The sequence below is a fragment of the Arvicanthis niloticus genome, chromosome 1 (genome assembly GCF_011762505.2).
Source record: "Arvicanthis niloticus isolate mArvNil1 chromosome 1, mArvNil1.pat.X, whole genome shotgun sequence".
In the NCBI taxonomy this organism is placed as follows: Eukaryota; Metazoa; Chordata; class Mammalia; order Rodentia; family Muridae; genus Arvicanthis; species Arvicanthis niloticus.
Window position 1 is genome coordinate 74,528,868 of NC_047658.1, and position 24,424 is coordinate 74,553,291.

Consider the following 24,424-nt stretch of genomic DNA (forward strand, 5'->3'; position numbering starts at 1 on the left):
GTGGGATTAATGTTCTGCTCTCTGTGGTATCTCCAGTCATTTGGGATCAGGAGGACTTGTAAATATTGGGTTCATCTCCTTTCTGCCACAACACAGCACACTACAGTTTTTACTATGCAGACTGCTTACTATCAACACAGGGAACCATTTAAGGAACTCTTCCCAAAGTTCCATTTAAAAGTGGGACTAAAGAGCACTCTGGTCTGTTCCGTCTTCAGTCTATCTACTTTTCTTTTTTGTTTCATTTTGTTGTTTTTGTTGTTGTTGTATTTTCTAAGCATGGTTTCTCTCACTGTTCTGGATCTCATTCTGTAGACCAGGCTGGCCTAGAAATCTAAGCTCTGCCTGCCTCTGCCTCCCAAGTGTTGGGATGATAGGCTTGCTCCCTGGCCCCAAGTCCTCCTGTTACATCATACTCTACTAGGTCAAGGCCAATTATTGATGTCTTTGGATCTGAGGACTCTGGTTTATAGTCTCTTTTTTTGTCATCTCACCTTTACTCTTTCTTCCTTCCTGTGAGAAGTACGGCTCATGCTGTCACATACTAGCTAAGTGCCTAGACCGTGAGCCATCTGGCCGCAGAGAGGTCTGTGGAGAATTCGAAAGCCATTGCTTTGTTTCCTTAGGAAATATGGAGGCTGTTTTGATCCTCACACAGGCTCAACCATAGTACCTACTTACAGGAGTAAATATTGGACTCATCTCACAGACAGACAGAAAGACAAACACACACACACACACACACACACACACACACACTGAGGCCTGCTTTCTTTATGAAGGTGGGAGCCTTTTGATAGCACCCGCCTTCCTAGCTGTCCCAACCGTCGCTCCTTACTAGATGAATGCACAGACCTCATGAGTTTTTAATGGACTTTCATCTCGTGGACAGGGGTTTCTTTTAGCAAGGCAGGACTGGGTTCATTTTCTCTACTGTTCCTGATTTGGGCAGGCTTTTCTCTGGCACTCCCCTAGGAGTCTCTATCTGCTCCAGTCTTCTAGCTGACCATCCTCGATGTTAATTCTGCTCCTTTTCTTTCCAAACTCACTTGAACAGAGAAAGGTAGAAATACATCACACCCAACTCATCACCGAGTCTTTCCCTTACTTCCTTCTGATATCTCTCAAACATTTTCCAGCTCATCTCCACCCAGCTCTTGGACTCAAGGAGCCCTAACACTTGAGCACATCATTGTCATGTGACACTACTGCTGCACTCCCACATGGTCCTCCTGGTACCGCAGCAGCAGCATTCAGTGGCCTGGTGGCCATTACCACCAAGGGAGGTGCTCTGTTCAGCATAGGTGCTCTTCAAAATTCCTTCATGGTAGGTTTCATCAGATTCGTCTCTTGGTGCCTAGTTCTCTTGTATACTCTTTCCAAGTCTCTGAATGTGCCATTCACGGTGGATCTCAACTGTTTGCCCTGCAAACTCACTCTTTTTTTTTTCCCCACATGTTTCCCAGCATTTATTCTCAGAAATATTTTTTTGTTTTCTTTTTTTCTTTTGCTTTTATTTATTTATTTATTTATTTTTATTTTCTATTTTATTTACATTTAAGATGCCATCCCCTTTCCACATTTCCCCTCCCTAGAACACCCCTGTCCCATGCCCCCCCTTTCCTTTTTGCTTTTATATGATTTTTTAAAAAATGTTAATCAAAGGATTTATAAGGTTGGTAATGCTCAATCAGAAGTGTAACCCAATACCCAACCTAGATATAAAAACTATCTTTGACTGGTGGAGACATGTGAACATCTGCCTCCATGCCCCCTCTCTCTTTCTCTCTCTCATCACCTAGCTTCTCCTCTTCTTCATCTTCTCTCCTTGTTCCATCTCTTCCTATCAGTACTCCTTCCCACTTAGCTCCTCCTACATATCACTCTTCCTGTTAAAGTAGAACTTTTCTCTCAAAATACAATTAGAGCATACTTATTCCTAATTGTACCAGTGAGGTACAAGATAGTCCTAATACCCAGTCCATCATTCTGTTGACTAACCAGAACCTCTGTCATCTCTTCTAACTAAAACACTTACTTTTGATCCTGGCTTTTTGGCTTTAGAATGAATGTCAGCTGATAACAATCTACTCAGATCTTTTCTCTCAAAGTAAATAGCCAGGATTGGTTATGAGACTATAGGTCTTCAACCCCATCAGAAATCCAGAATGACTGAGTTAACTGAAGTTATGGGAAGCACTAAGCATAGCTTCTAAAACTTAGCCAATTTATAGAGACCACTGAACACCTGAAAAGCCCCTATACTACCGAACGTTGGAGCATCAAATCTTCAGCCTTCTGGCCCAGAATCATCTGACAGACCTTAGTGATGCAGGATTATTAAGGGCTGATTACTCTGTCTAGGCAGATATAATCAGTCGACTATTCTGCATGTGTGTCCTTTTCTGGACAGTAATTTGTCTGTAGATGGAGAGAGGCAATTCTTGCCTAGTGGCTGTCACCGCACAACTGGAGTATCTCCAAGGATGCTCAATTTCTTCTTAGAATCCACGACAGGAAGCTGTCAGGAGCAGACAGGTCTCTAATCAAAATGAACATTAATATATAAATATTTGTAGCATCAGTTCTATGGACTTCTGATGTTTTGAAAACCAACTATCCATGTAAGGTAATCTGGACTGTTGTCTGTTCACTCCTCTCAGCTATTTCTAAATAAAATATGGAAAACTCAAAACCATGAATTTGCTATAGTCCCTTAACTCATAGGTTAACCGTCCCAAATCAGTTAAAAAAAAGGGCTGGGTCTAGGCATTGTATTCCTAAATGTTTTATACAGGCACAATGCCCATGAGCGTATCAATATTCATCTCATTTTTATATTAAGAAGAGGCTCGTACCAATGAAAACCTTAAATTTGAGATCAAAGTAAATTTTGTACCATTTAAGAAATTATAACTTCATCTTCATACTAATTATACAGATTTCTACCAATAGGTTATGGCTATGCAATAAGTCCTAGCTAATCCCCCCCTGTTCCAACAAAAACACTACTTTTCCCTAGAAAGACAGACCATTATTAACCACATTAGTCCCCAAGCTCAGGGAATAGGGGCGCTGATTCTTCTTTAACTTCTTCAAGCTGATTAAGGGCGTTGAGATTTTAGAAGAGGGGTGGGGGGAAGAGTAAGTTGATAAGCCTCTGATGCTGTGTCTTCACTGAATCCAGATGGAATTCCAGGACATCGGAGGTTTGGGTAGGTCTGCTCAGTATGCTTGATGAGTAGACACACCAAGGCTGTGTATTCTGCAATATACAATTCTCAGAACAAGTTTTAGTATCAAGAAAAAAAAAAAATTTCCCACCCCCAGGGGGCTGACATTTTTTTTAAAAGATGTTGGTTCTGACGACTTTTTTTTTCGCTTGTTAAAATTGGTTGTAGTATTTACATTTCAGGTTTTATCCCCGTACCCTACTTCCTCCCACCACCCAGAGACCTCCTATCCCATCCCCCTCCTCATGCTTCTATGAGGCAGTGACCGCACCTACTCCCCCTCATTATCCCCTCCCCGCCCTCACATTCCCCCCCCCCCCCACTGTGTGTTCATTTTTTTATGGGACCAAGAAACTCCTCTCCCACCTATGTCCGACAAGGCCATCCTCCCCTACATATACCTCTGGAGTCTTGGGTCTCTCCCTATGTGTTCCCAGGCTGGTGGTTTAGACCCTGGGGGGCTCTGGTTGTTTGGTATTATTGCTTTCCACCTGGGGTCACTAACCCTTTCTGCTCCTTCAGTCCTCTTACTAAGTTCTCCATTGGGAAACCCCTGATCATATCAGTGGTTAACTGTGAGCATCGTCCTCTGAGTGTGTTAGTCTTTGGCAGACCTCTAAGGAGACAGCTATATCATGTTCCTCACATTGTGCACTTCCAGCCATCCACAACAGTGTTTAGCTTAGGTGGCTGTACATGGGATGAATACCCAGGTGGAATGGTCTCCTGATGGCCCCTCCTTCAGTTTCTGTTCCATGTTTTGTTTCTCTATTTGCTCCCTTGAGCATTTTTGTTTCTCGTTCTAAGTAGAACTGAGGCATCCCCTCTTGGTCTTCCTTCTTCATGAGCTTCATGTGGTCTGTGGGTTGAGTCTTTGCTAATCCAAGCTTTTGGGCTAACATCCGTGGAGATATGTTTGTGTAACTATCTTCTTTTGGGGTTTTTGGAAGATTACTGTCTTGCTTTTTCTAGGTTGTAGTTTCCCTCCTTGTGTTGGAGTTTTCCACCAATTATTCTTTGAAGTGCTGGATTTGTGTTGAGATACTGTGTAAATTTGGATTTGTCATGGAATATTTTGGTTTCTCCATCAATAATGATTGAGAGTTTTGCTGGGTATAGTAGTCTGGGCTGGCATTTGTGTTCTCTTAGGGTCTGTATGATATCGGTCCAGGATCTTCTGGCTTTTATGGTCTCTGGTGAGAAGTCTGGTGTAATTCTTATAGGTCTGCCTTTATATGTTACTTGGCCTTTTTCCCTTACTGCTTTTAGTATTTTTTCTTTGTTTTGTACATTTGATGTTTTGACTATTATATGGCGGGAAGTATTTCTTTTCTGGTCTAAACTATTTGGAGTTCTGTAAGCTTCTTGTATATTTAAGGACATCTCTTTCTTTAGGTTAGGGAAGTTTTCCTCTATAATTTTGTTGAGGATATTTACTGGTCCTTTAAGTTGGGTGTCTTCCCCCTCATCTATACCAATTATCCTTAGGTTTGGCCTTCTCATTGTGTCTTGGATTTCTTGTATATTTTGGGTTAGTAGCTTTTTGTATTTTGCATTTTCTTTGACAGTTGTGTCAATGTTTTCCATGGTATCTTCTGCACATGAGATTCTCTCTTCCATCTCTTGTATTCTGTTGGTGATACTTGTGTCTATGACTCCTGATCTTTTTTTTAGGTTTTCTATCTCCAGGGTATTGTCCCTTTGTGATTTCTTTATTGTTTCTACTTCCATTTTTAGATCCTGCATGGTTCTGTTTAATTCCTTTTCCCGTTTGGTTGCATTTTCTTGCAATTCCTTAAGGGATTTTTATGTTTCCTCTTTAAGGGTTTCTATCTGTCTACCAGTGCTCTCCTTAAGTTCGTTGAGAGTGTTATTTATGTCTTTCTTAAAGCCCTCTATCATCATCATGAGAAGTGATTTTAATTCTGATTCCTGCTTTTCTGGTGTGTTGGGGTGTTCAGGGCTTGCTCTGATGGGGGAGCTGGGTTCTGATGATGCCATGTAACTTTGGTTTCTGTTGCTTACGTTCTTGCTCTTGCCTTTTGCCATCTGGTTAACTCTAGTGCTGCCTGTTCTTGCTGTCTCTGACTGAAGCCTGTCTTTCCAGTTATCTAGCTTGTGTCTGATCTTCTAGGGGTCCACATGTCTCTGTGATCTTTTCCAGCTGCACTGATTACAGTGGTACCTCTAGGATGTCTCAGGATATGGTGCCTCCAAGGTAGTAGTCCAGCTAGGTGTCTGCTGTTCTGGGTGCAGTGTCTCCTCTAGAATATCTCAGGATATGTTGTCTGACGCTCTGAGTTCAGTTGTTCCTCTGTGGCTCTGGGTTGAGTGGACCTTCCAGTATGTCTCAGGTGGAATCCGGGGTCCACACAACAGCACACCTGGCAGAGGTCTGATCCAGGCCTCAGATCTGAGAACTAGTTTCTAAGACACTGTCCAAGTTAGAGCGCCTGGGATCCCTGCTTCCTCTGGGTTCTTGGAGGTTGGGGACAGAGCTGCCACCCAAGATCTGTTCAGTGCTCTGGCCCAGACCGGAAGGGACCCCAAACTCAATCTTGTACTATCAGTTGTACAGATGCTAATAGGGGGTAGGTGGGTTTACTGTCTGTATAATATTATATAGTATATTGTAAAAGGAATTACAAATCCTAGCTAGCCCGTATAAAAGACACGTGATCCATGTATTTTATTTATGAGTTTGGAGCTGTTCTAACTCACATCCCAGGCATACATTCTTTGTTACTTGCTGTTTCTCCTGGTCACATGCTCATGGTCCATCTCCTCTTATGGTGGCTTCCTCTTCTGTTCATCTTCTCTCTTCTCCCTCTCCTCTCTCTACTTGCAACCCCCAGCCAGGTAACTGAAAACCTACTTACCTCTATCTACCACCCAACCATAGGCCTTTTATTGATGTGTGTGTGTGTGTGTGTGTGTGTGTGTGTGTGTGTGTGTGTGTGCGCGCATGCGCGTGTGTGCATGTTAGCAGAACATTGATCCCACTGGGCCTGTGTACAGTTTCTATGTTGGAAATAAGGGATCCTAAGGTAACTTGGGGAGCAAGATTACATAACATCATTTGGTGTATGTAAGGTTCTCCTCATCTGGGGCCAACCAGATCTTGGGCCAGTATTTAGCATTTGAATATATAGCAACACCAGTCCAACCCACTACAGTATATAAAAGAAAATAAAATTATAGTATCATACATATATATATATATGCATGATATATGCGTATACCACAGACTACATGTATACATGTCTAACTCTAATATAGTTTGTAACCTGAACTATAATGGAGCAGAGCAAAGATCTCTAAGCATGAATCATTATTCTACATTGCATAATGTGGACCAAGTACAGTTAACCTCTCTGAGCCTTTATGTGCTTATTCATAAAATAAGTATAAACAACAGTGCATATTCAAAGGGAGTCTATGAGGGTAAAGCAAGTTAATGCATGTGAAGTACTTAAAATAATGTCTGACATATAACAAGTACTCACTACTGTATTTGTGCTACATAATATCTTTATATTGCATTTTGATATCCTATGCCTATTTTAACACAACTAAAGTTGAGAAGTTATTACAGCATTGCAGCGTGTCAGAGTTTATTTTTTCTTTTTTTAGTAGTATTTAAAATAGTGATACTTTTTGTAACTAGTGAGATCTTAAGAGTCAGTGAATTATATCATATGGATATTATTCCTGACTTCTTTGTAAAAAAATTATACTTGGTGCTGGAGAGCTAGCTTAGTGGGGAGCTGTGTGTACTGCTGTTCCAGAGGGTCTGAGTTTGGTTCCCAGTATCCCAGGTATACATCCAGGAAATCAAATCTATCTGGCTTCCTCTGGCACCTACAATTCTTTGCACATACCCCAACCAAACACACACACACACACACACACACACACACACACACACACACACACACACACACACACACTATACAATTAAAGTAATAAAAATAAAAATTAGAATTACATTTATACATTTGTTCTGTGTGCGTGTGCTCACATGTCATGGTGGATGTATGCACAAGCATGAGTATGTGGGTGGGAAAGTCAGAGGATATTCAAGAGAGTCACTCTCTCCTTCTACAGTGAGGGTGCTGAGGACTGAACTCAGGTTGTCAGGCTTGCTGGCAAGTACCTTTACCCATCTGAGGCATCACTACAGCCCCTTATTCCTGCTTCCTGAGACAATGAATTTGTCCTTATTATTAAGAGTAGATTATCTTTTTCTTTTTTTTTTTTTTTGTTTTGTTTTTTTTTGTTTTTTTTTTTTTTTTTTTTTTTTTTTTTTTTTTTTTTTTTTTTTTGGTTTTTCGATACAGGGTTTTTCTGTGTAGCCCTTGGCTGTCTTGGAACTCACTCTGTAGACCAGGCTGGCCTCTAACTCAGAAATCCGCCTGCCTCTGCCTCCCAAAGTGCTGGGATTAAAGGCGTGCGCCACTACTGCCTGTCGTAGATTATCTTCTAACCCTATATCCACCCCAACTGCTTTTCTTAAATCTGCAAAAGCAAAAGATATGCTGGGCTTGGTGGAACATGAGAATAAGACCATGTATTCAAAAGAACAAAACCAAACCAATAAAAAAGAAACATAAAAAGGCAGCTTTAATCCTCTTCTTGGTGTCCCTTCTGCTAGAAGAAGGGAAGACACCAAAGGAATACAGACAAGGATTCACGAATGTGCACTTCCATGTTGCTTGGAGTGTTAGAGCTATTTGTGCATTTGATTCAATACTCTCCTCTTCAGAGGCCTTGTCAAGCCTTCTCAGGGCCCACTTGCCCTCACTATGCAGGGCTGGGTGCTCCAGGCAGTTCAGAGAATTTAACACACTATGAGAACCCCTTATAATTGTTCCTTTATATCTATATGCTTACCTCTATTGTCATATGATGAGGAAGTGTCCTGTCTCGCTCACTCTCTCTTGTATATTAATTTTACATAACTACTTCTATGCGTCCTCTGATGCCACATTCTCTTATTTTCAGAATCCAAGTTAAATAACTTGAGGAAGAACATTCTTGAACAGGTGCAAAATGAGTGCTGGAGCCGTAATCAGCAGCTGATGACAGAACTGACAGAGTTTTTGCGGGTCTTCCAAACTATCAACTCAGACATCCATGCCATTGCACAGTGCTCCCAAAAAGTGAGCTCTCCTCAGCCTTTCTTCCTCATGTATTCAGGGCCCGGCCTGTGTAAAGGCTTAGCACACTCTTCTTTAGATCTTTGTTGAGTTCGATATGGGGTTTGACAATCTTAAGCCATGATTGCATTACGTCATCTGTCTTTGCTGATTCTTGCCCTGTTTATGTGGTGTTCTGCTTCCTCATATCAGGAACAGACCCCAAGAATCAAGAGAGAATCTTGCTTTAAGACATTAGTTCTCAACATGTGGGTTGTGCTATCTTTAGGGGTAAAACAACTCTTTTACAGGGGTCACATATTAGATATTTATATTATGATTTTTTTTTTTTTTTTTTGGTTTTTCGAGACAGGTTTTCTTTGTGTAGTTCTGGCTGTCCTGGAACTCACTCTGTAGACCAGGCTGGCCTTGAACTCAGAAATCTGCCTGCCTCTGCCTCCCAAGTGCTGGGATTAAAGGTGTGTGCCACCACTGCCTGGCTATATTATGATTCTTTTTTTTTTTTTTTTTGGTTTTTTGAGACAGGGTTTCTCTGTGTAGCCTTGGCTGTCCTGGATCTCACTCGGTAGGCCAGGCTGGCCTCGAACTCAGAAATCCGCCTGCCTCTGCCTCCCAAGTGCTGGGATTAAAGGCGTGCACCACCACCACCCGGCCTATATTATGATTCTTAACAGTGAAAATACAGTTATGAAGTAGCAACAAAAATAATTTTATAGTTGGGGTTACCACACATGAGGAACTGTATTAAAGGGTCACAGCTTTAGGAAGGATGAGAGCCACTGCTTTCAAAGATGTGTCTTTGTATCTTGGGAAAATTAGTCTGTGAGGTATATATTGTCCTGTCATCAGGTCTGGGAGATAAGAACTAGACTTTAAGACCCGAGTCAAAAGCAAGTCTGATCCTAGAAAGTCCTCCTAATCTCAAATGGTTTAAAGGCTGGAGCTGGGTTTGGAGCCTCTAGACGCCTACTCTGGAAGATGGGGTTTCCATTTGAGGGTGAGTCCAAAAAATTAAGCAGGGTTGTTGGGGTGCTGGTCTCATGCTATCACCTCCGCAGCTGAGTGAAGCCAATGAGCAATACTGCCAGCTAGAGGAGGAAGTGGAATATGTCCGATCACTCCATGACATCATCCGAAACCACTGTGCCCTTTTCATCGCTGAGAATGAGAGTCTAGACATCGCGGTAAGAGAACACTATGAGGAACCATTCGATCTCTCCTGGCCTCCCTCCTCTATAACCATACCTCAACTGTCCTCTGCTTGCCCCACAGCTTCTGGATTTATGGGAGGTATTTCAATTTGAGAGAAGCCAGGTTTCAGAGTTCCTGCTCAGCAAGCGACATGCCATTGTGCCCAAGCTACAGCAGCTGATAGCAGCAGCATTGGCAGAGCTGCAAGGCCTGCTGGCGAAGGCACTGTCTGGTCCCTTTATGGATCCTTCACAAGAACAGAGGAGTACTCAGCAACAGCTTGGTGCCTTGGAGAATCAGTTCCTGACCACACTCAATAACTTCAATGCCCTGTGCAATGCTTACCGCACCTTCACTGGTACTGATTGTCACTGTCTCCACTTTCACCCTGGGAGGGACCCTCCAACTAAGATAAGGGTTGGGACTTGGCATCTTGTGTCTTCTGTGATTCAAAGCAAGACTTGGGAATCATATACCTCCCCTGGTCTCTTTCATAATCGGAGGACAAAACCCTCATTTGTTACATGTCTTAGCTGTTACCTTAGTGGACACAGGAAGTTAACAGTCTGGTAGGGAAAGCAAACAGCTTAATGTTTCATTAGAATGTGATGGGGCCAGGGTTGAATGCTGATTCAGAAGAAATGTGTACACTCATTGTAAAATGTAACCTGTGTGTAGCCTTGGTCAGCGTTGTCCTATTCTAAGCAGCAGGTCATAGATAAGAATAGTGGAAATAAAATCTTGATGTGGTTGCTGACCACTGCCTCCAGCCAACATATCTAGAGAAAAGGCTGGTGAGAGTTTCACTATTCCCCAGGAGGAGACCAGCTTTCTCTCCAGGTGTACAGCTAGGCTGATTCCCTTCTGTTTGGGCTCTTTTCCCTACGCAGTCACTTACCTCTTGAAAGGGTGCATTATGAGTTGTTCCTTAGTCAGTTATCAACTGGGCCTTTGGGCTAGGTGGGCTAGGAGATGCTCTAGAACTCTAGAACCATCCTTCATCAGGAACTTTTTTTTCAGAGTACTAAGAAGCCTTCAGTCCATTTTCTAACTGATGTCAACCATAGACTCAACCCTTCCTGTTAGGAGTTTGGATTGTCGTGGAAAAGCAGGGTAGAGGACTCAGGCCATGTGGTGCTAGGCCCGGGGAACTGCATAGCAGTGTGTGCACTTCCTTCTGTTCTCAACTCCTCACCTAATTCTAGTACTTTAGATCCTGATGATTTAATAACCATCCTCAATTTCTGAGTGTTCATTCACTTACCATTCATTCAACACTTACTTGCTTAGTGTCTATGTACTGAGCTTAAAGTATACCAACAAACAAATGGCAATTCATCTCTTATAATAAAACCAACATTGCAGCTAGAGAAGGAAGATGATAAATAATAGTTATCAAATATAGCTAAATTACATATTAGAAAGTGATAGGTAACAACGTGGGGTGGGGAGGACAGCAGAACAAGAAAGAGTGTCTGAAAATTCCAGATGGTTAGAGAACAGTGTTTTATGGGATAGTCTGCATTGGCCTCATGAAGAAGGTATTGCTGCAGCAAGCACTTAGAGTTGGAGGTGGTGATGATGTGAGTGGTGTTTCTTTGTGGCAAGAGTTTCCCATAAAAAAGTGAACTGCAGGCCAAAGGCTCTGGCAACAGGGAGTGTACCTGGTGTAGATCAAGTCCACTGTAGCTGGAACTGAGTGGGTGCGTAGGGTAGAGAGGAAGCCCTTTTAGTTTGCCACTATGGTGTTTCCTCAAAAATCCTTTCTTTGAAATCATTGCTCTTTGGGCGGCCCCACTTACACTGTTGAACTGAGACATTTACATAGGCGCACCTCATCTCTTTTTCTGGACTTTTGTTCATTATAGGCTTTTGATTGATCCATTCCCCCACTCCCCGAAACAACCCAAGTCTCAGCCAGCCATGTTCCTTCCACAGGGTATCAGTCTCCTATGTCTGCACCCGCTTGTGGGAACCGGCCTATAGTACTGCAGCAGCGCATCTGGCGGCTTTACCGGATTATCGCTGAAAACTTCAGCGAGTGGAAATGTGTGGCTTTTAGCAAGGTGCTGACACTGCCCCGGAGCTCTGGTCTGGGGCAGAAGTTGGCAGGTGGAGGTGGGAGGGTGTCAGGCTAACAAGGAGCTCTTTTCTATACAGTTCAACCTTTCTATGGCCCGGGAGAAGACCGATGAATGGCTGACAGAGGCTGCAAGGCTCAGCACAGCCCTGGGGCAGCAAAGCCCTGTGCTACAACGCTGTATGCGCATGCTAGAGGAATTTCGAGCCAACCTGCCCTTGCTTATCAAGCTGGGCAGCCTCCAGCTGCAGGATGTTAATACCCAATCCCTCTTGAGAGGTGTGTTTGGTTAGAAACAGGGGAGGGGAATGGGAAAAAACACAGTGTTTGGAAGCAATTCCCTGCTGCTCTGCTAGAAACATTGTTTCATCCTCCTCTTTCCCACACATGCTAAACTCGTTTCAGCCAAAGGAAACACTTTCCTCTGCTGGCTCATTACAACACAGGGTCCTCTCAATCAATGGGGACTAGTCTCAGATTTGGGGTTGCGTTGTGCCTTGGACCTTGGCTCTGGGTTCTTGGCTCTGGGTTGTACTCCTGATCTTGAGCTATAGTCCAAGCTGGTCTGGGCTCAAGGTCGAAATGAGCTCTGGGATATGGGCTCCGTTTAGCCATGTGCTGGGTGTTGTTCTGACCAGTCTGTTCTATTCCAGTGTTAGGGCTGGGTGGTCTACAAAGCTTGAACCTCCTTACACTGGGCCAGCTGCTCAATTGTCCACTGCTGGATTTCGCAGACCGAATCAATCAGGTGGGGTTCACAAGAAGGAGTGGAGGGGGTTGGAGTGAAAAATGTGTACTGAAGCCAGCCAAGGCCTATAATGCAGTCCCTGGGGCTGTGGGGACAGTGGGTGACATGGAGGTAAGAGGGAAGTTGGGACTGGGTCACGCACGTCCTGGAGAGTAGGAAGAGTCCTTGTTCATCTGCAGATGAGTATCTGATGGGCAGTTCCAGGCCCTTATCTGACTAAATGCTTCCCCTGCTGGAAGGAAGTGAGTGGCAGCCTCAAAGCTGTGGGCACATAGACTGACAAATGTCTGCCAATGTTTACTTGATCCCTAAGAGGCACAGGCTGACTAGGGTATTGTCTACTCAGTGGAAGCAGCAATACTGGGCCAAGTGTTAATAGTTTGCTGCTGCTGCTGCTGCTGCTGCCAGCACATTGCTGAAGCCTGCTGGTCCTACTACTCCTTCATTTTTGAGACTTCTACTCCTCAGGCCCCTGGGTTTTATCTCAGACCCAATCCTCAGGGCCCAGTTTCTAGGCTGTCCTTCTGGAGTCACTAGCCAGTTCTGGTTTCTGAGACATACCTTTTCCAGGTCTGGCAGTGTGATAAGGAACGAATTCAAGCCCAAGAGAGCCTACAGCAGATGCAGCAGTACTGGGAGGGGCGCCAGCTGCGCCTGCTCAACTTCATCCTGCATGTGCCCTACAAGCCCCCAACCTCAGAGCGCTCCAAAAGGCCGGCACTCCGAAGCCCCCAGTGGGAGTTAGTGGGCAAGGATAGTGGCACCTTCCTCCTCTCAAGTGAGTCTCAGCTTTATGATCCAATGAATGCCTCCAGCTAAAGGTTCTTTTCATCTACCAATTCCTGTCAAACATGGCTCACGTAGTCAGGCCCCATCCTTAAGGATAACCTGAGGCATCTGTATGTTGTGAAATAGTATCTACCAAGCTCCCTTAATATCTCAATCTTTGCAGAAACTCTTTACACACACGTTCCTCCTATAGTTGATGCATGGTTCCTTCAGCAAAGTTCCTTTTCTGGTGTACTAGAAAAAGATTTTGTATGTCATGGTATATATATTGAAATCAAAGAACAACCTGCAGGTGTTAGTTCACTTTCTACCATGTAGGTCCAGAGCATCGAAATTAGGCCATCAGGCTTGACAGTGGCAGGCACCTTTTACTAGCTGAGCCATCTGGTCACCCCTAAGATATTACTTGTGGGGCTGGAGAGGTGGCTCAGTGGTTAAAAGCATTTATTGCTGTATTGAAGGACCTAGATTCAATTCCCAGCAACACATGATACCTCACAACCATCTGTAACTCCAGTCCAGCAATCCAGTGCCTTCTGCTGGCTTCCACAGGCATCAGGCAGACAGACAGACACATACACACACACATACACACACACACACACACACACACACACACACACACACACACCACCCATACGTGTAAAACAAATACATCTTTTTTTTAAAGCTTTATTTATTTTATATATTTAAGTACACTGTTGCTGTCCTCAGATCCCATTACAGATGGTTGTGAGCCACCATGTGGTTGCTGGGAATTGAACTCAGGACCTCTGGAAGAGCAGTCAGTGCTCTTAACCACTGAGCCATCTCTCCAGCCCCCAAATACATCTTTAAAAACTTTCTTGTTATTTCCACCTATCAATGCTCTGTCCTCCGGATTTTACCCTGCTGATTTTATTATTCATTCATTCATTCATTCATTCATTTCAGTCTTTCTTTTTCTCCCAGTTGACAGAAGAAACCCCTATTGGACCTGAGCAACAGGCCAAGCAGGGCCCCTACCTCATTTGACCTCATTTTTGGGGTACAAATTGTTGGTGTAGCTACACTTGTTGTGGCAGTTGACAGCATGGGTTTGCAGGCATGCATAGCACTTGCAGCAGGCTGTGACAGTTGTACTGGAGGAGCTGAGCAAAGGATGCCTCAATGAGGCCACCATTCAGGCATAGCACCAGGTAGACTCTTTCTGGATGTTGTAGTCAGGCGCAGCCGTCTTTCAGAAGCTTGTCAGTGATATTAGCCACTCCTGGCTAGATGGTATACCTTTCATGTCTGGGATCTTGGCCTTCACCATCTCCATAGTGTCAAGGTGTCACTGGGTTCAACCTTGAGGTTGATGATGGTCTTGCACATCAGAGTCTTCAAGAAGATCTGTATGTCTACCAACTGTCCACCTTGTTGAAGAAAAAGAGTCATTCTTTCTTTTATTCTTTTTCTTATTAAGGCCATGGGCTATCTTACATCCCAGTGAGAAACTGACAATACCATACATTTAAATGCATGATAGACCACAATACTGAGGTGTTAATGGCTTTTAAATGAGTGTTCCTTGAAGTTTTCCTCCTAACCCAACTAGCTCCCAAATAATTGAGACTGGACTATTATGTTTATTTAACAAGCTTTAAGGATCCAACAGCTGAGCAATATTACTTCATTTTAATCCTCTAAATTAATCTGGCTACTTCCCAGTCAAAATCCCAGTGAGACTTGCATTTGAGTACTCGGATCTGGATCTCTGGGCTCCAGGTGTTTTCTCATGATGTCTCCTGGAGTCTCTCCGAATGGTGAATCCCCACTTCCTCTCTTTCCTCCCACCTTCCAGCCCTTTTCTCCCCCTGCTCAGTCACTTCTTTATTAACCAACCAGGGAATAATTGGGGAGCAATTTACACAACATTAAGATAAGAGATTCTCAGAATAAGGGTTGCGACCAAGTACCAGGCAGAGAAATCAGCATTTAAATAATACAAGGCTAATCGTTACACAGTGCACAATAACATTATGCCTACACTGAGGACAGTAGGTAAGAGGGACACCAGCTCAAAGAACCAGAGATATTGAGAGAAGTACAACTTAAGACAGAGGCCTCAGACTAACTTTTGAAGAAGTAAGAGTTTGTCAGACTTGCAAGGTGAGAAAAGCATGCCACATAGGGGAACAGCATTTTTACAACTTAGGGGGAAGAAAGGGTTTCTTTAGCTTATCAAAAGAATAATCAAGGGATTATTCTATCATCAAGGGAAGCCAAGGCTGGAACTCAAGGTAGGCATCCAGAGACAGCAACTGAAGCAAAGAGCACAAGTGAGTGATTGTTACTGGCCTGCTCCTCTGGCTTCCTCACTGACCTGGCTTATATAACTGAGGCCCACCTTGGTCCGGTGCTGCTCACAGGAGGAGGAGCCCCCTACATCAATCAGCAGCCGAGAAACTAGCCCCAGACATGCCCACAGACTAAGGGAATTCCTCAACTGAACTTCCTTCTTCCAGACACGTCAAGTTGAGAACTGAAGCTAACTGACAAAAAGCATCCAAGATGTGTGGGGACTGCTAGTAGAGGGGAATCTCTCTTATTGAGCATAATTGGTACCAAGTGAATCCAAGAAGCTAGTTAATATCTGTAATCATGATAAGTGGGTAAATAGCACTTGAGATTTTTATTTTATTGGATATTTTATTTACATTTCAGATGCCATCCCCTTTCCCCATTTCCACTCCCTAGAAAACCCCTATCCCATGCCCCCTTTCCCTTTTTGCTTTATAAGTTTGGTAATGCTCAATATCAATCAGAAGTGTAACCTAATACCCAATCTAGATATATCGACTATCTTTGACTGGCAGAGACATGTGAGCATCTGCCTCCATGTCTGGCCCCTCTCTCTTTCTCTCTCATCACCTAGCTCCTCCTCTCCTTCTCCTCCTCTCCTTACTTCTCTTCTCCTTACTCCTCCCACCTTAGCTCCTCCTACATATCACCCTTCCTGTTAAAATAAAACTTTTCTCTCAAAATACAGTTAGAGCATAACTATACCAATTTATGTCAGTAAGGTGCAAGATAGACCTAATATCCAGTCAGTCATTTTGTTGACTAAGCAGAACCTCTGTCATCTCTCCTAAATAAAAGACTTAGTTCTGAACCTGGCTTTTTTTTTCTTGGCTTCAGAATGAATGTCAGCTGAAGGATTTGAGATTTTTATTTTAGCTAAAACATATGCATGCACATTTACATGCTAACATTTTGTTCTAAGAACAAGAGCTTTTTATCAGCTCACCTTTACCTAAGCCTACTATGGTTTCTTTAGAAACATTTTCTCATACATAATTCAGTAGACACCACTCTGTTAGATTAGATTATTTAATTAAAATTGTGACATAATTCACACAAATAGGTTTTCAAGCACATTCAGTTAATTTGCATTTAATCAGGCATATGCTTTAATTTGGAGCAAAAATGCTGGAATCTTCTAAAGACTAGCCTGAGATTTATGATGCTTGGTTGAATTTCGATCATTAGACAGTACCATAGTAGTGGTTTGAATATGCAGTATATCCCACAGGCTCATGTATTGAGAGTTTGCTTGACAGCTGATAGGCTTTTGGGAGGTGATTGTATCCCTTGATAAATTCATAGTGCAGTGGCATTGTTGGATGGTAGGAAGTAGGGGATGAGACCTAATTGAGGAAGTAGTTCATTGGCAATGTGTCCTTGAGAGCCACGTCTTGCTTTGGCTCTTCCCATTTCCCCTTTTTGCTGTTTCTTGGCTATCATGACATAAGCCGCTGTGTTTACCCTCCCCACCATGATTGGCAAAACCTCTGAGATGATGAACTAAAATAATTCTCTTTCTCCTTAGTTGTGTATGCCAGGCAATTCATCATAGCAACAAAACTTTATACAGTCAGTATATCTATGATAAAGAGGACTTTCCAATTCACTGAGGCTAGAGATAGGCAATAGGCACATGAAGTTAGAAAGCTGAGATCATACAAAAGAATGTATTTGGTAACATTTAAATCATAGAAAATGTTTTATTGTAGGAAAGTGATAAGGTCAGATTTCAATTCAATACTGAGAGTTGAGAGGCAAAGAAACAGAGATGGGAGACAGCTGTTGTAACTCAAGTGAAAAACAATAATGGCTGATGCCATGACAGTAGCAGGGGATGAGAAGAGTAGATGCAGTCAGGCTACTTAGAAGTCTACCTGGGGAAAATGTGTAGGCAGTGCGAGTTTGTCACAGGAGGAGGATATGGCTTTTCTAGTATGATCAGAATCCTTATGCTTCCATGTGCAGAATGTGGTTTGGAATAACTTTATAACTTTAACATGTGGTTTCCTTCAACTTCACTAGAGTTCACAGTCCTTAGCCTACTTTCTGTCCAGCTATCCCTCTGGCTCCAATTCACACAGAGTACTGTAAACTTGGATTACTCCCTATGGGTTTTTTTTTTTCCCTTTCTCTGTACTAGGCTTCAGAATCAGCTCTGGGTGTATTAATCAAGGACTCATTTTGTGGTTGCCATGCACCATGAAACTAGTGACTTCACTTGTTTGAATGAGATGGTGAAACCTTATATATTTAACTCTTACACCAAGAAGATATGTTCTTATAGGGAAGATATGTTCTTATAGGGGTGACACTACTCCCCACCTTAGATTCTTAGCAAAATAAAAGCAAGGAAATATATGAAAAGGATAGTTCAACATAGAAAATACCCCCCAAGGGATGTTTCTTTTTAAGTATATAATATGTTGGCAGACTTCACACAACCTCTTTAACCTCTCCAGGGTCAGATGAGAATCTGAGGTCTTGAGTACAAAGGATATGTGACTTACAAGTTTTCAGGTAGCTCTAGGGAACTGTAGTCTGCTCCATATTCCTTAGACAAGCACTACAGATGGGCCTTTATGCCCCCTCCATTCAGGGGTCACTTAAAGGGGGATAAAACAGAGGACCCAAACTATTCCAATATTATTTTCTCTAGAAACACTCTGAGATGAAGATTCTGTTTTCTTTCAAATGTGGGTATTTATTTAGAGAGTCCTAAATTTATCCAAACCACTCTCTTTCCATTCTGTCGTTGACCTAGGTATTGTCTCTGCCTTACTCAGGCCTGGTCTCACACAAATCTGTGGGAATCTTTTAAGTGGCACCAAGGAACTAAGTGCTAAAATCAAGAGAAAAACATTTAGTCTCAACTTTTCTACCAGGATCTCAGTCATCCTAGAATGGGCGTTCATGCTGAATGCATACTGTATAGGGACTTGGATCTGTGAGGCCTTTTTCTAGTATGAAGGCTCTGATGCCTTAAAGAAGTCTATAGAACTAGACAAGAATGACAATATCTAGCAGGAGAAATCAGCTGTTTAGAGTCTTCCCATAGTCTGTTTTAAGATATCAGTTCTCTACCATATTTCCAAGGGCTGATGCAGTCTCTGAAGACAGAAAGTGTATTGAAGTAATTGCCGCTCCAAAAAAGTCAAGATGTACTACTCTTTTCTGCCCCAGCCCCTTCTCTTGACTCACTTGGAATAATACCAGCTTAGCTAAACTTTAACAGTGCATCTCTTTCTTCCTTAGACTACAGCAGCCTGCAAGATGCCATCCAGAACAGTCTCCAGGCACTATTCAAGATCCTAGCCATCCAAAAGTCAGGACAGTTGCATAAAACAGCTTTAGAGTGGGTGTCCATCATGTATGGCCTGGGTGAGTACAGGGCTCTAGTTGGGTGGATGGGTGGAACGTGATGTAGACTGGCCCAGAGGACATTGGATTGAAGATGTAAGTAACTTTCCCAAGGCCAGATAAGAATCTGAGACGATAGAGTAAATATTTTGCTAAGACAAAGTAAGGACTTCCCAGGTTCCTTCTTGGTTTAATGAGACCAGGTCTTCATTTCCAGTGAATGTTTTACTTCCTCTAATAAGGTCCTTGGACTCTGCCGAGCAGCTTGTTTCTGTTGGGCTGATGGGTCACTGGAGAGTCAGGCATATGCTGGACCCGCTCAGGTATGAGACCCGTATACTCTCTCACATATTTCTCGGAATGCTCACCACAGGCGCCCTGCTGGAGGTGTGGGTGGCTTTCCAGCAGAAGTGGATTTTTCTGAATAAAGTTCTACATGAGATGAAGATCGAGTTCCCTGCTGCCGAGCTGGTAAGGAAGGGAATGAAAGCAGACTGGGCAAGTGCTCCTGAGTATCAGGGCTCTGGATGGAGACTGGAGCTGTCACATCTCCCTCACTTACCACCTTTCTCACCACAGAATGCTCGTTTCAAGGTCATGGATGATCAGTATCGGACTCTAATGCGCATCTCTGTGGCTGACCCAATGGTTCTGTCACTTATAGTGCCCAATTCCAAGAGGAGCCCTTACTTCCAAGGCCAGCATCTACAGCAGCTACTGAAAGCTGGATCAGGAGAGCTGGAGGCCATCACCATGGCCCTGGAGGATGTCCTCTACGGGGTGTGTGCCAACTTCCCCCGCCTTTTCTTCCTCAGTGACAGTGAGCTGGTGGCCCTGCTGGCTGCCCCTCTAGATACCTGTGAGGCCCAGCTATGGGCACAGCGCTGCTTTCCTTACATTAAAGCTGTGAACTTCAAGTTCAAATCAACTAATAAGAAAAGTAATAACCAGGATTCAAGCTCAAGTACAGAGACTGTGGAGACAGTTGCTGTGCTAGGGGCACATGGAGAGGAAGTGAAGCTTCAGGAGCCCCTTCCTCTACATCCAGATCTTCCTAAGTGGTTAGCCTCTTTGGAGATGTGTCTGCGGTTTGTAATAGTGAGCCTGCTGCAGAGCTGTGTGGCCACCCGCCTTGCTCAAGGCCCATCCCTCGTTAAGGAACTGAAGGCAAGGCCTCAACAAAGACAGACGCCCATGCAACTGTATGTCCAGCACTGGCTAGATGCAATCCGAGTGTTTCCATGGCAGTGCATACTGGTGGCAGAGGAGGTAGTGTGGCGAGCTGAGATGGAGGAGGCTCTGCTTGAGTCAAGGACTATGCACATGAGTTCCATACATGTACACAACCTTGAGGTACTGGTGCAATTTATACGATCTCAGAGGAGCTCTCAGGGTGAGCAACCTCTGCCTTCTGTTCGCCAGACTAGTCTATTCAGTACTCTGCTGGTCAAGGCAGTGACTCATAGGGATATAGCACAACTTCTGGAGAAGAACAAGGTCAGTGATCTGACAGACTTCCACTGGGTCCGCCAACTTAAGTATCACCTGGGTTCATCTCACTTGAACCTCAAAAGCCCCCTGCAGTGTCTTACGACTATTGCATCTACTGAGCCCTCTGTGACACCAGCTGCATGCTGGATAGATGTGCTTGGCCGCTCCTTCATGTACAATTATGAGTACACAGGGCCCAAACTGGGGCCTCTACCTAGCCTGATGCATGAGCGTCAAGTATTTACTCTCTTGTTGGCCTTGAATGAGGTAGCCTATGGGGCCCTACTAGGCAACGATGATCTGGGCAAGGCAGAAACTGTGAATAACCTGGCATTGGCCTTGGGCCGCCAGCTGGTACTAATGCCCTGCTTGCCCCAGATAGAGTTCCGCTGTCTGAGAAATTACCTGAATGGTGCCCTTCAGGGTGGGGCCTGGCTGCTGTTAGACGATGTTCACCAACTACCTTCTAGTCTGCTCTCTGCCCTGGGCCAGCGTCTGGATGAACTGCACCATCTTTATGCCCCGCTATATCGGAAAGCTTCCAAAAACATAAGTACCATAAAACCTATGAAACCCCTACTCCTTGGTGCTGGTTTTTTTGAGAAGCATCATGTGTCCGTGCGTCTTGGCTTTGGCTGTTTCCTGACATTTCATTCCCTGAGTCCTGATATGCCTGCCAATCTGTATCTGCTACTGCGCCCTGTGGCATTGGCACTGCCTGACCTGCAGCGAGTGGCAGAGCTGAACCTGCTGGCAGCAGGGGTACGGGATGCCTCCCGAATGGCTGCTCGCCTATCTAAATTATTTTCCCTCGAACGTGAGCTGGTGTCTGGGAACTTGCCCTCCCGCTTGCCACTGCTCAAGCAGGTACTGGAACACACAATACAGACACTAAATATATCCGAAGAAGAAAAGTTCCAGCAGCCCTACAACCCAGCTGCTTCCGAGGAGGCTGCCCTACTGCGTGCTCTGTTGCATTCACCACTGTTCAGCACTCTTGATGGGCTCCGCTTACAAAAGCTCCAAGAACTGCTCTGTGGGATTTTTCCTAATGCTAGCCATGTGCTAGCAGAGCCTGTGTCCCATAGACTGATGAAGTCAGTAGTGGTAGAAGAACTCCAGCAGTTAGGCCTGTTCCCCACCGCTAATACATTGACATCTCTGGAGCAGCTCAGTCAGGCCCTAAGCCGGGCCTCTGGCATTCTGCTCCTGGGCCCGGCAGGCAGTGGCAAGAGTACTTGTTGGAAGAGCTTATTTAAGATTCAGAATCGGCTGGCAGCCATGGAACACATCTCAACCAAGGGTTTCCAATCTGTGGAAATCGTCCGCCTATATCCTAGTGTGCTCAACTCCCAAGAATACCTAGGGTGGTCAGAAGGTCCCTCCTGGCACTATGGCATCTTTCCTAAGGTCCTTAATGCGGCCCCTTATTGTAAGAGTGTGGGCACAGAAGAGCCATCAGAGGAATTCACGGGGATCCAGCGATGGATAATATGTGATGGGGCCCCTAATCATGCATGGATAGACTCTGTCACTTGCCTCATGACTGACCATCCCCAGCTGAGTCTCCCAAATGGTCAACAGATAGCACGACCCTTAGGTACCTTTTTCTTGATAGAGGTGGCAGATGCAGCAAGCATGTCTCCTACAGCGTTAGGCCGGTGTGCTTTCGTCTGGTGTAGTGGGGAACAGACTTGGCAGTCCATGCTTAGTGTCTTGATGGCATCTCTGCCTCATGAATACCACCTACAGCAAGAGACAATCGCTGAGCTCAACCACTTAGCTGAAGTGCTTGTGCCTTCAGTGCTCCGATTCCTTACCCGCATAGGTGCCAGTTCTCAGCTACAAGTACATGGGCATCAGGCTGTTTGCCCAGGTGTGGCAGAAGTCACCAGCCTGGTGCGCATCTTGCGTGCTCTACTTGACCCTCATCTACACTTATTCGAGGAAGAGAAGTTACACACCAAAGGTAGGAAGGTAAAAAGGTTGGCTTTTGAGAGAGCTGGGATCTTAAGGGTAACTGGGTTATACCTGAGCCATAAGCATGGGTTCCTTGGTGAAGCTGCTCCAGGGAACTAAAGGCGAGGAGAAGTAATGTAGCTAACCTCTGTTCTCCCCTCCGTTTTCTTTTTCCTCTGGGGATTCCAATTCTGAACTTGGCCATTGCAGAGGACTTTAGTGGCAGTGATCTTGTGACCCCAAACTTCAAATCTTCAAAAAGCAGGGTCCAGTCTGAGCATGTCAGTGTGAATAAAAAGCAGAAGAGACATTTGCTGGCTATCAGCGGCTTTCTTTTTGCCATAATCTGGGGCTTTGGAGGCCACCTTCCCTCCAGGTACCATGAGAATGGGAGGTATGGCATACAAAGTGCTGAGGTAGACTGATCTGTGGGAACTAAAACTCACGGGATGTTACAGTGGGGACACGGTGAAGTATATGAATGTCATAGACAGAACTTTTATGACTGTCTTTTACCTGTGTGTCCTCTGAACAGACACTGGCCTCGCTTTGATGACTTCATGAGGAAGTCTATTAGTTCCCTGTCCAACTACCCTGAGCCACCTCCTTCAGCCTTGGTGTTTGATCTACATGTAAACTTTGAAAATGGAACACTGGTCCCCTTCACTGGCCAGTACCTGAGCACCCATGTCAAAGGAAATCTGGGTTCTTTCCAGCCCTCTTCTCAGGTATGAAGATAGAAAATACTTTGGATTGAGGCATAAGAAGCTATGCTAGAGGGTAGCCAATATTTGAGATCCTCCCAAGACACACCTATACCCACACTCTTGATAGTTCTACAATTACAACACACAACCTGTTCGTTAAGTATGGCTTTAAGAACAAGTTCCCTAACCCTCAATTTTGGCTTGATTGTTGTCCTATCTAGAGCTGTTTTACTAAGCCCTTTTCCTTTCCTGCAGACTGAACAGCTGTTGTATGTGGTGGACCTGCTTCTGTCAAATGGACAGCCAGTGCTGCTTTCTGGAGAAATAGCAACAGGGAAATCAGCTTTTGTGGAGGTGCTGGTGGAGCCAAATCACCCCACCATTCATAGCCCCATTCACCCTGCCTTAAATTCTATGCACCTTCGGCACTTGCTGAGCAGAGGAGTCCATGGCCAAGTACAAGCTAGCTCAGCTCCTGGGTATCACCAGGACTCCAAAAACTACATCCTTTTCCTGATGGAAGATCTGCACCTGGCTTCTTTTGGTGAGGGGCTGGGAGGGGAAATGAAGGGAAAGCTACTGTCATCTCACACTAAATCCATGGCAATATTCATTGATTCAAACATATGCCTGCAGATCAAAATGATGCCAAACAAATCAAATTATTGTCTCATTGTACATGCTTTCTCAAAGCTTCACCCACAATCTCTTTCCTTTGACTGGTAATTTCTATCTCTAAATCAGATATCTCTCTTAAATGCTGACCTATTTATCCAACTACCTATTGTACAGCTCTACCTTGAGATCTCATTGGTTCCTCATATCCAGTCCTGGTCTCATCATGTCCTCCCAAACAGAAATAACTATACAAAATATCAACAAAACCAGGAGCTGGCTCTTTGAGAAAATCAACAAGATAGACAAACCCTTAGCCAGACTAACCAAAGGGCACAGAGACAGTACTCAAATTAATAAAATCAGAACTGAAAAGGGAGACATAACAACAGAAACAGAGGAAATTAAAAAAATCGTCAGATCCTACTACAAAGGCCTATACTCAACAAAATTGGAAAATCTGGATGGAAGGGACAATTTTCTAGACAGATACCAAGTATCAAAATTAAAACAGGAGCAGATAAACCATCTAAACAGTCCCATAACCCCTAAAGAAATAGAAGCAGTCATTAAAAGTCTCCCCAGCAAAAAAAGTCCGGGACAAGATGGTTTTAGTGCAGAATTCTAAATTCTATCAGACCTTCAAGGAAGACCTAATACCAATTCTCTTCAAACTATTCCACAGAATAGAAACAGAAGGAACAATACCCAATTCGTTCTATGAAGCTACAATTACACTCATACCTAAACCTCACAAAGACCCAACA

The 24,424-nt window shown here is 44.1% G+C and overlaps 1 protein-coding gene across 2 annotated transcripts in view; it reads left to right on the forward strand.

The window, feature by feature from the left end:
• Dnhd1 (dynein heavy chain domain 1) overlaps window positions 1-24,424 on the forward strand; it is a 69,044-nt gene that overhangs the window by 20,107 nt on the left and 24,513 nt on the right. For both annotated transcript variants that reach the window (XM_076939884.1, XM_034490500.2), the window contains exons 12-24: window positions 8,238-8,395; window positions 9,451-9,576; window positions 9,665-9,941; window positions 11,522-11,649; window positions 11,744-11,942; window positions 12,317-12,411; window positions 12,982-13,189; window positions 18,781-18,906; window positions 19,259-19,356; window positions 19,465-22,345; window positions 22,546-22,711; window positions 22,871-23,063; window positions 23,298-23,586. In XM_076939884.1, coding sequence (XP_076795999.1) covers window positions 8,238-8,395; window positions 9,451-9,576; window positions 9,665-9,941; window positions 11,522-11,649; window positions 11,744-11,942; window positions 12,317-12,411; window positions 12,982-13,189; window positions 18,781-18,906; window positions 19,259-19,356; window positions 19,465-22,345; window positions 22,546-22,711; window positions 22,871-23,063; window positions 23,298-23,586 — 4,944 coding nt within the window. The remainder of the gene's footprint in view (window positions 1-8,237; window positions 8,396-9,450; window positions 9,577-9,664; window positions 9,942-11,521; window positions 11,650-11,743; window positions 11,943-12,316; window positions 12,412-12,981; window positions 13,190-18,780; window positions 18,907-19,258; window positions 19,357-19,464; window positions 22,346-22,545; window positions 22,712-22,870; window positions 23,064-23,297; window positions 23,587-24,424) is intronic.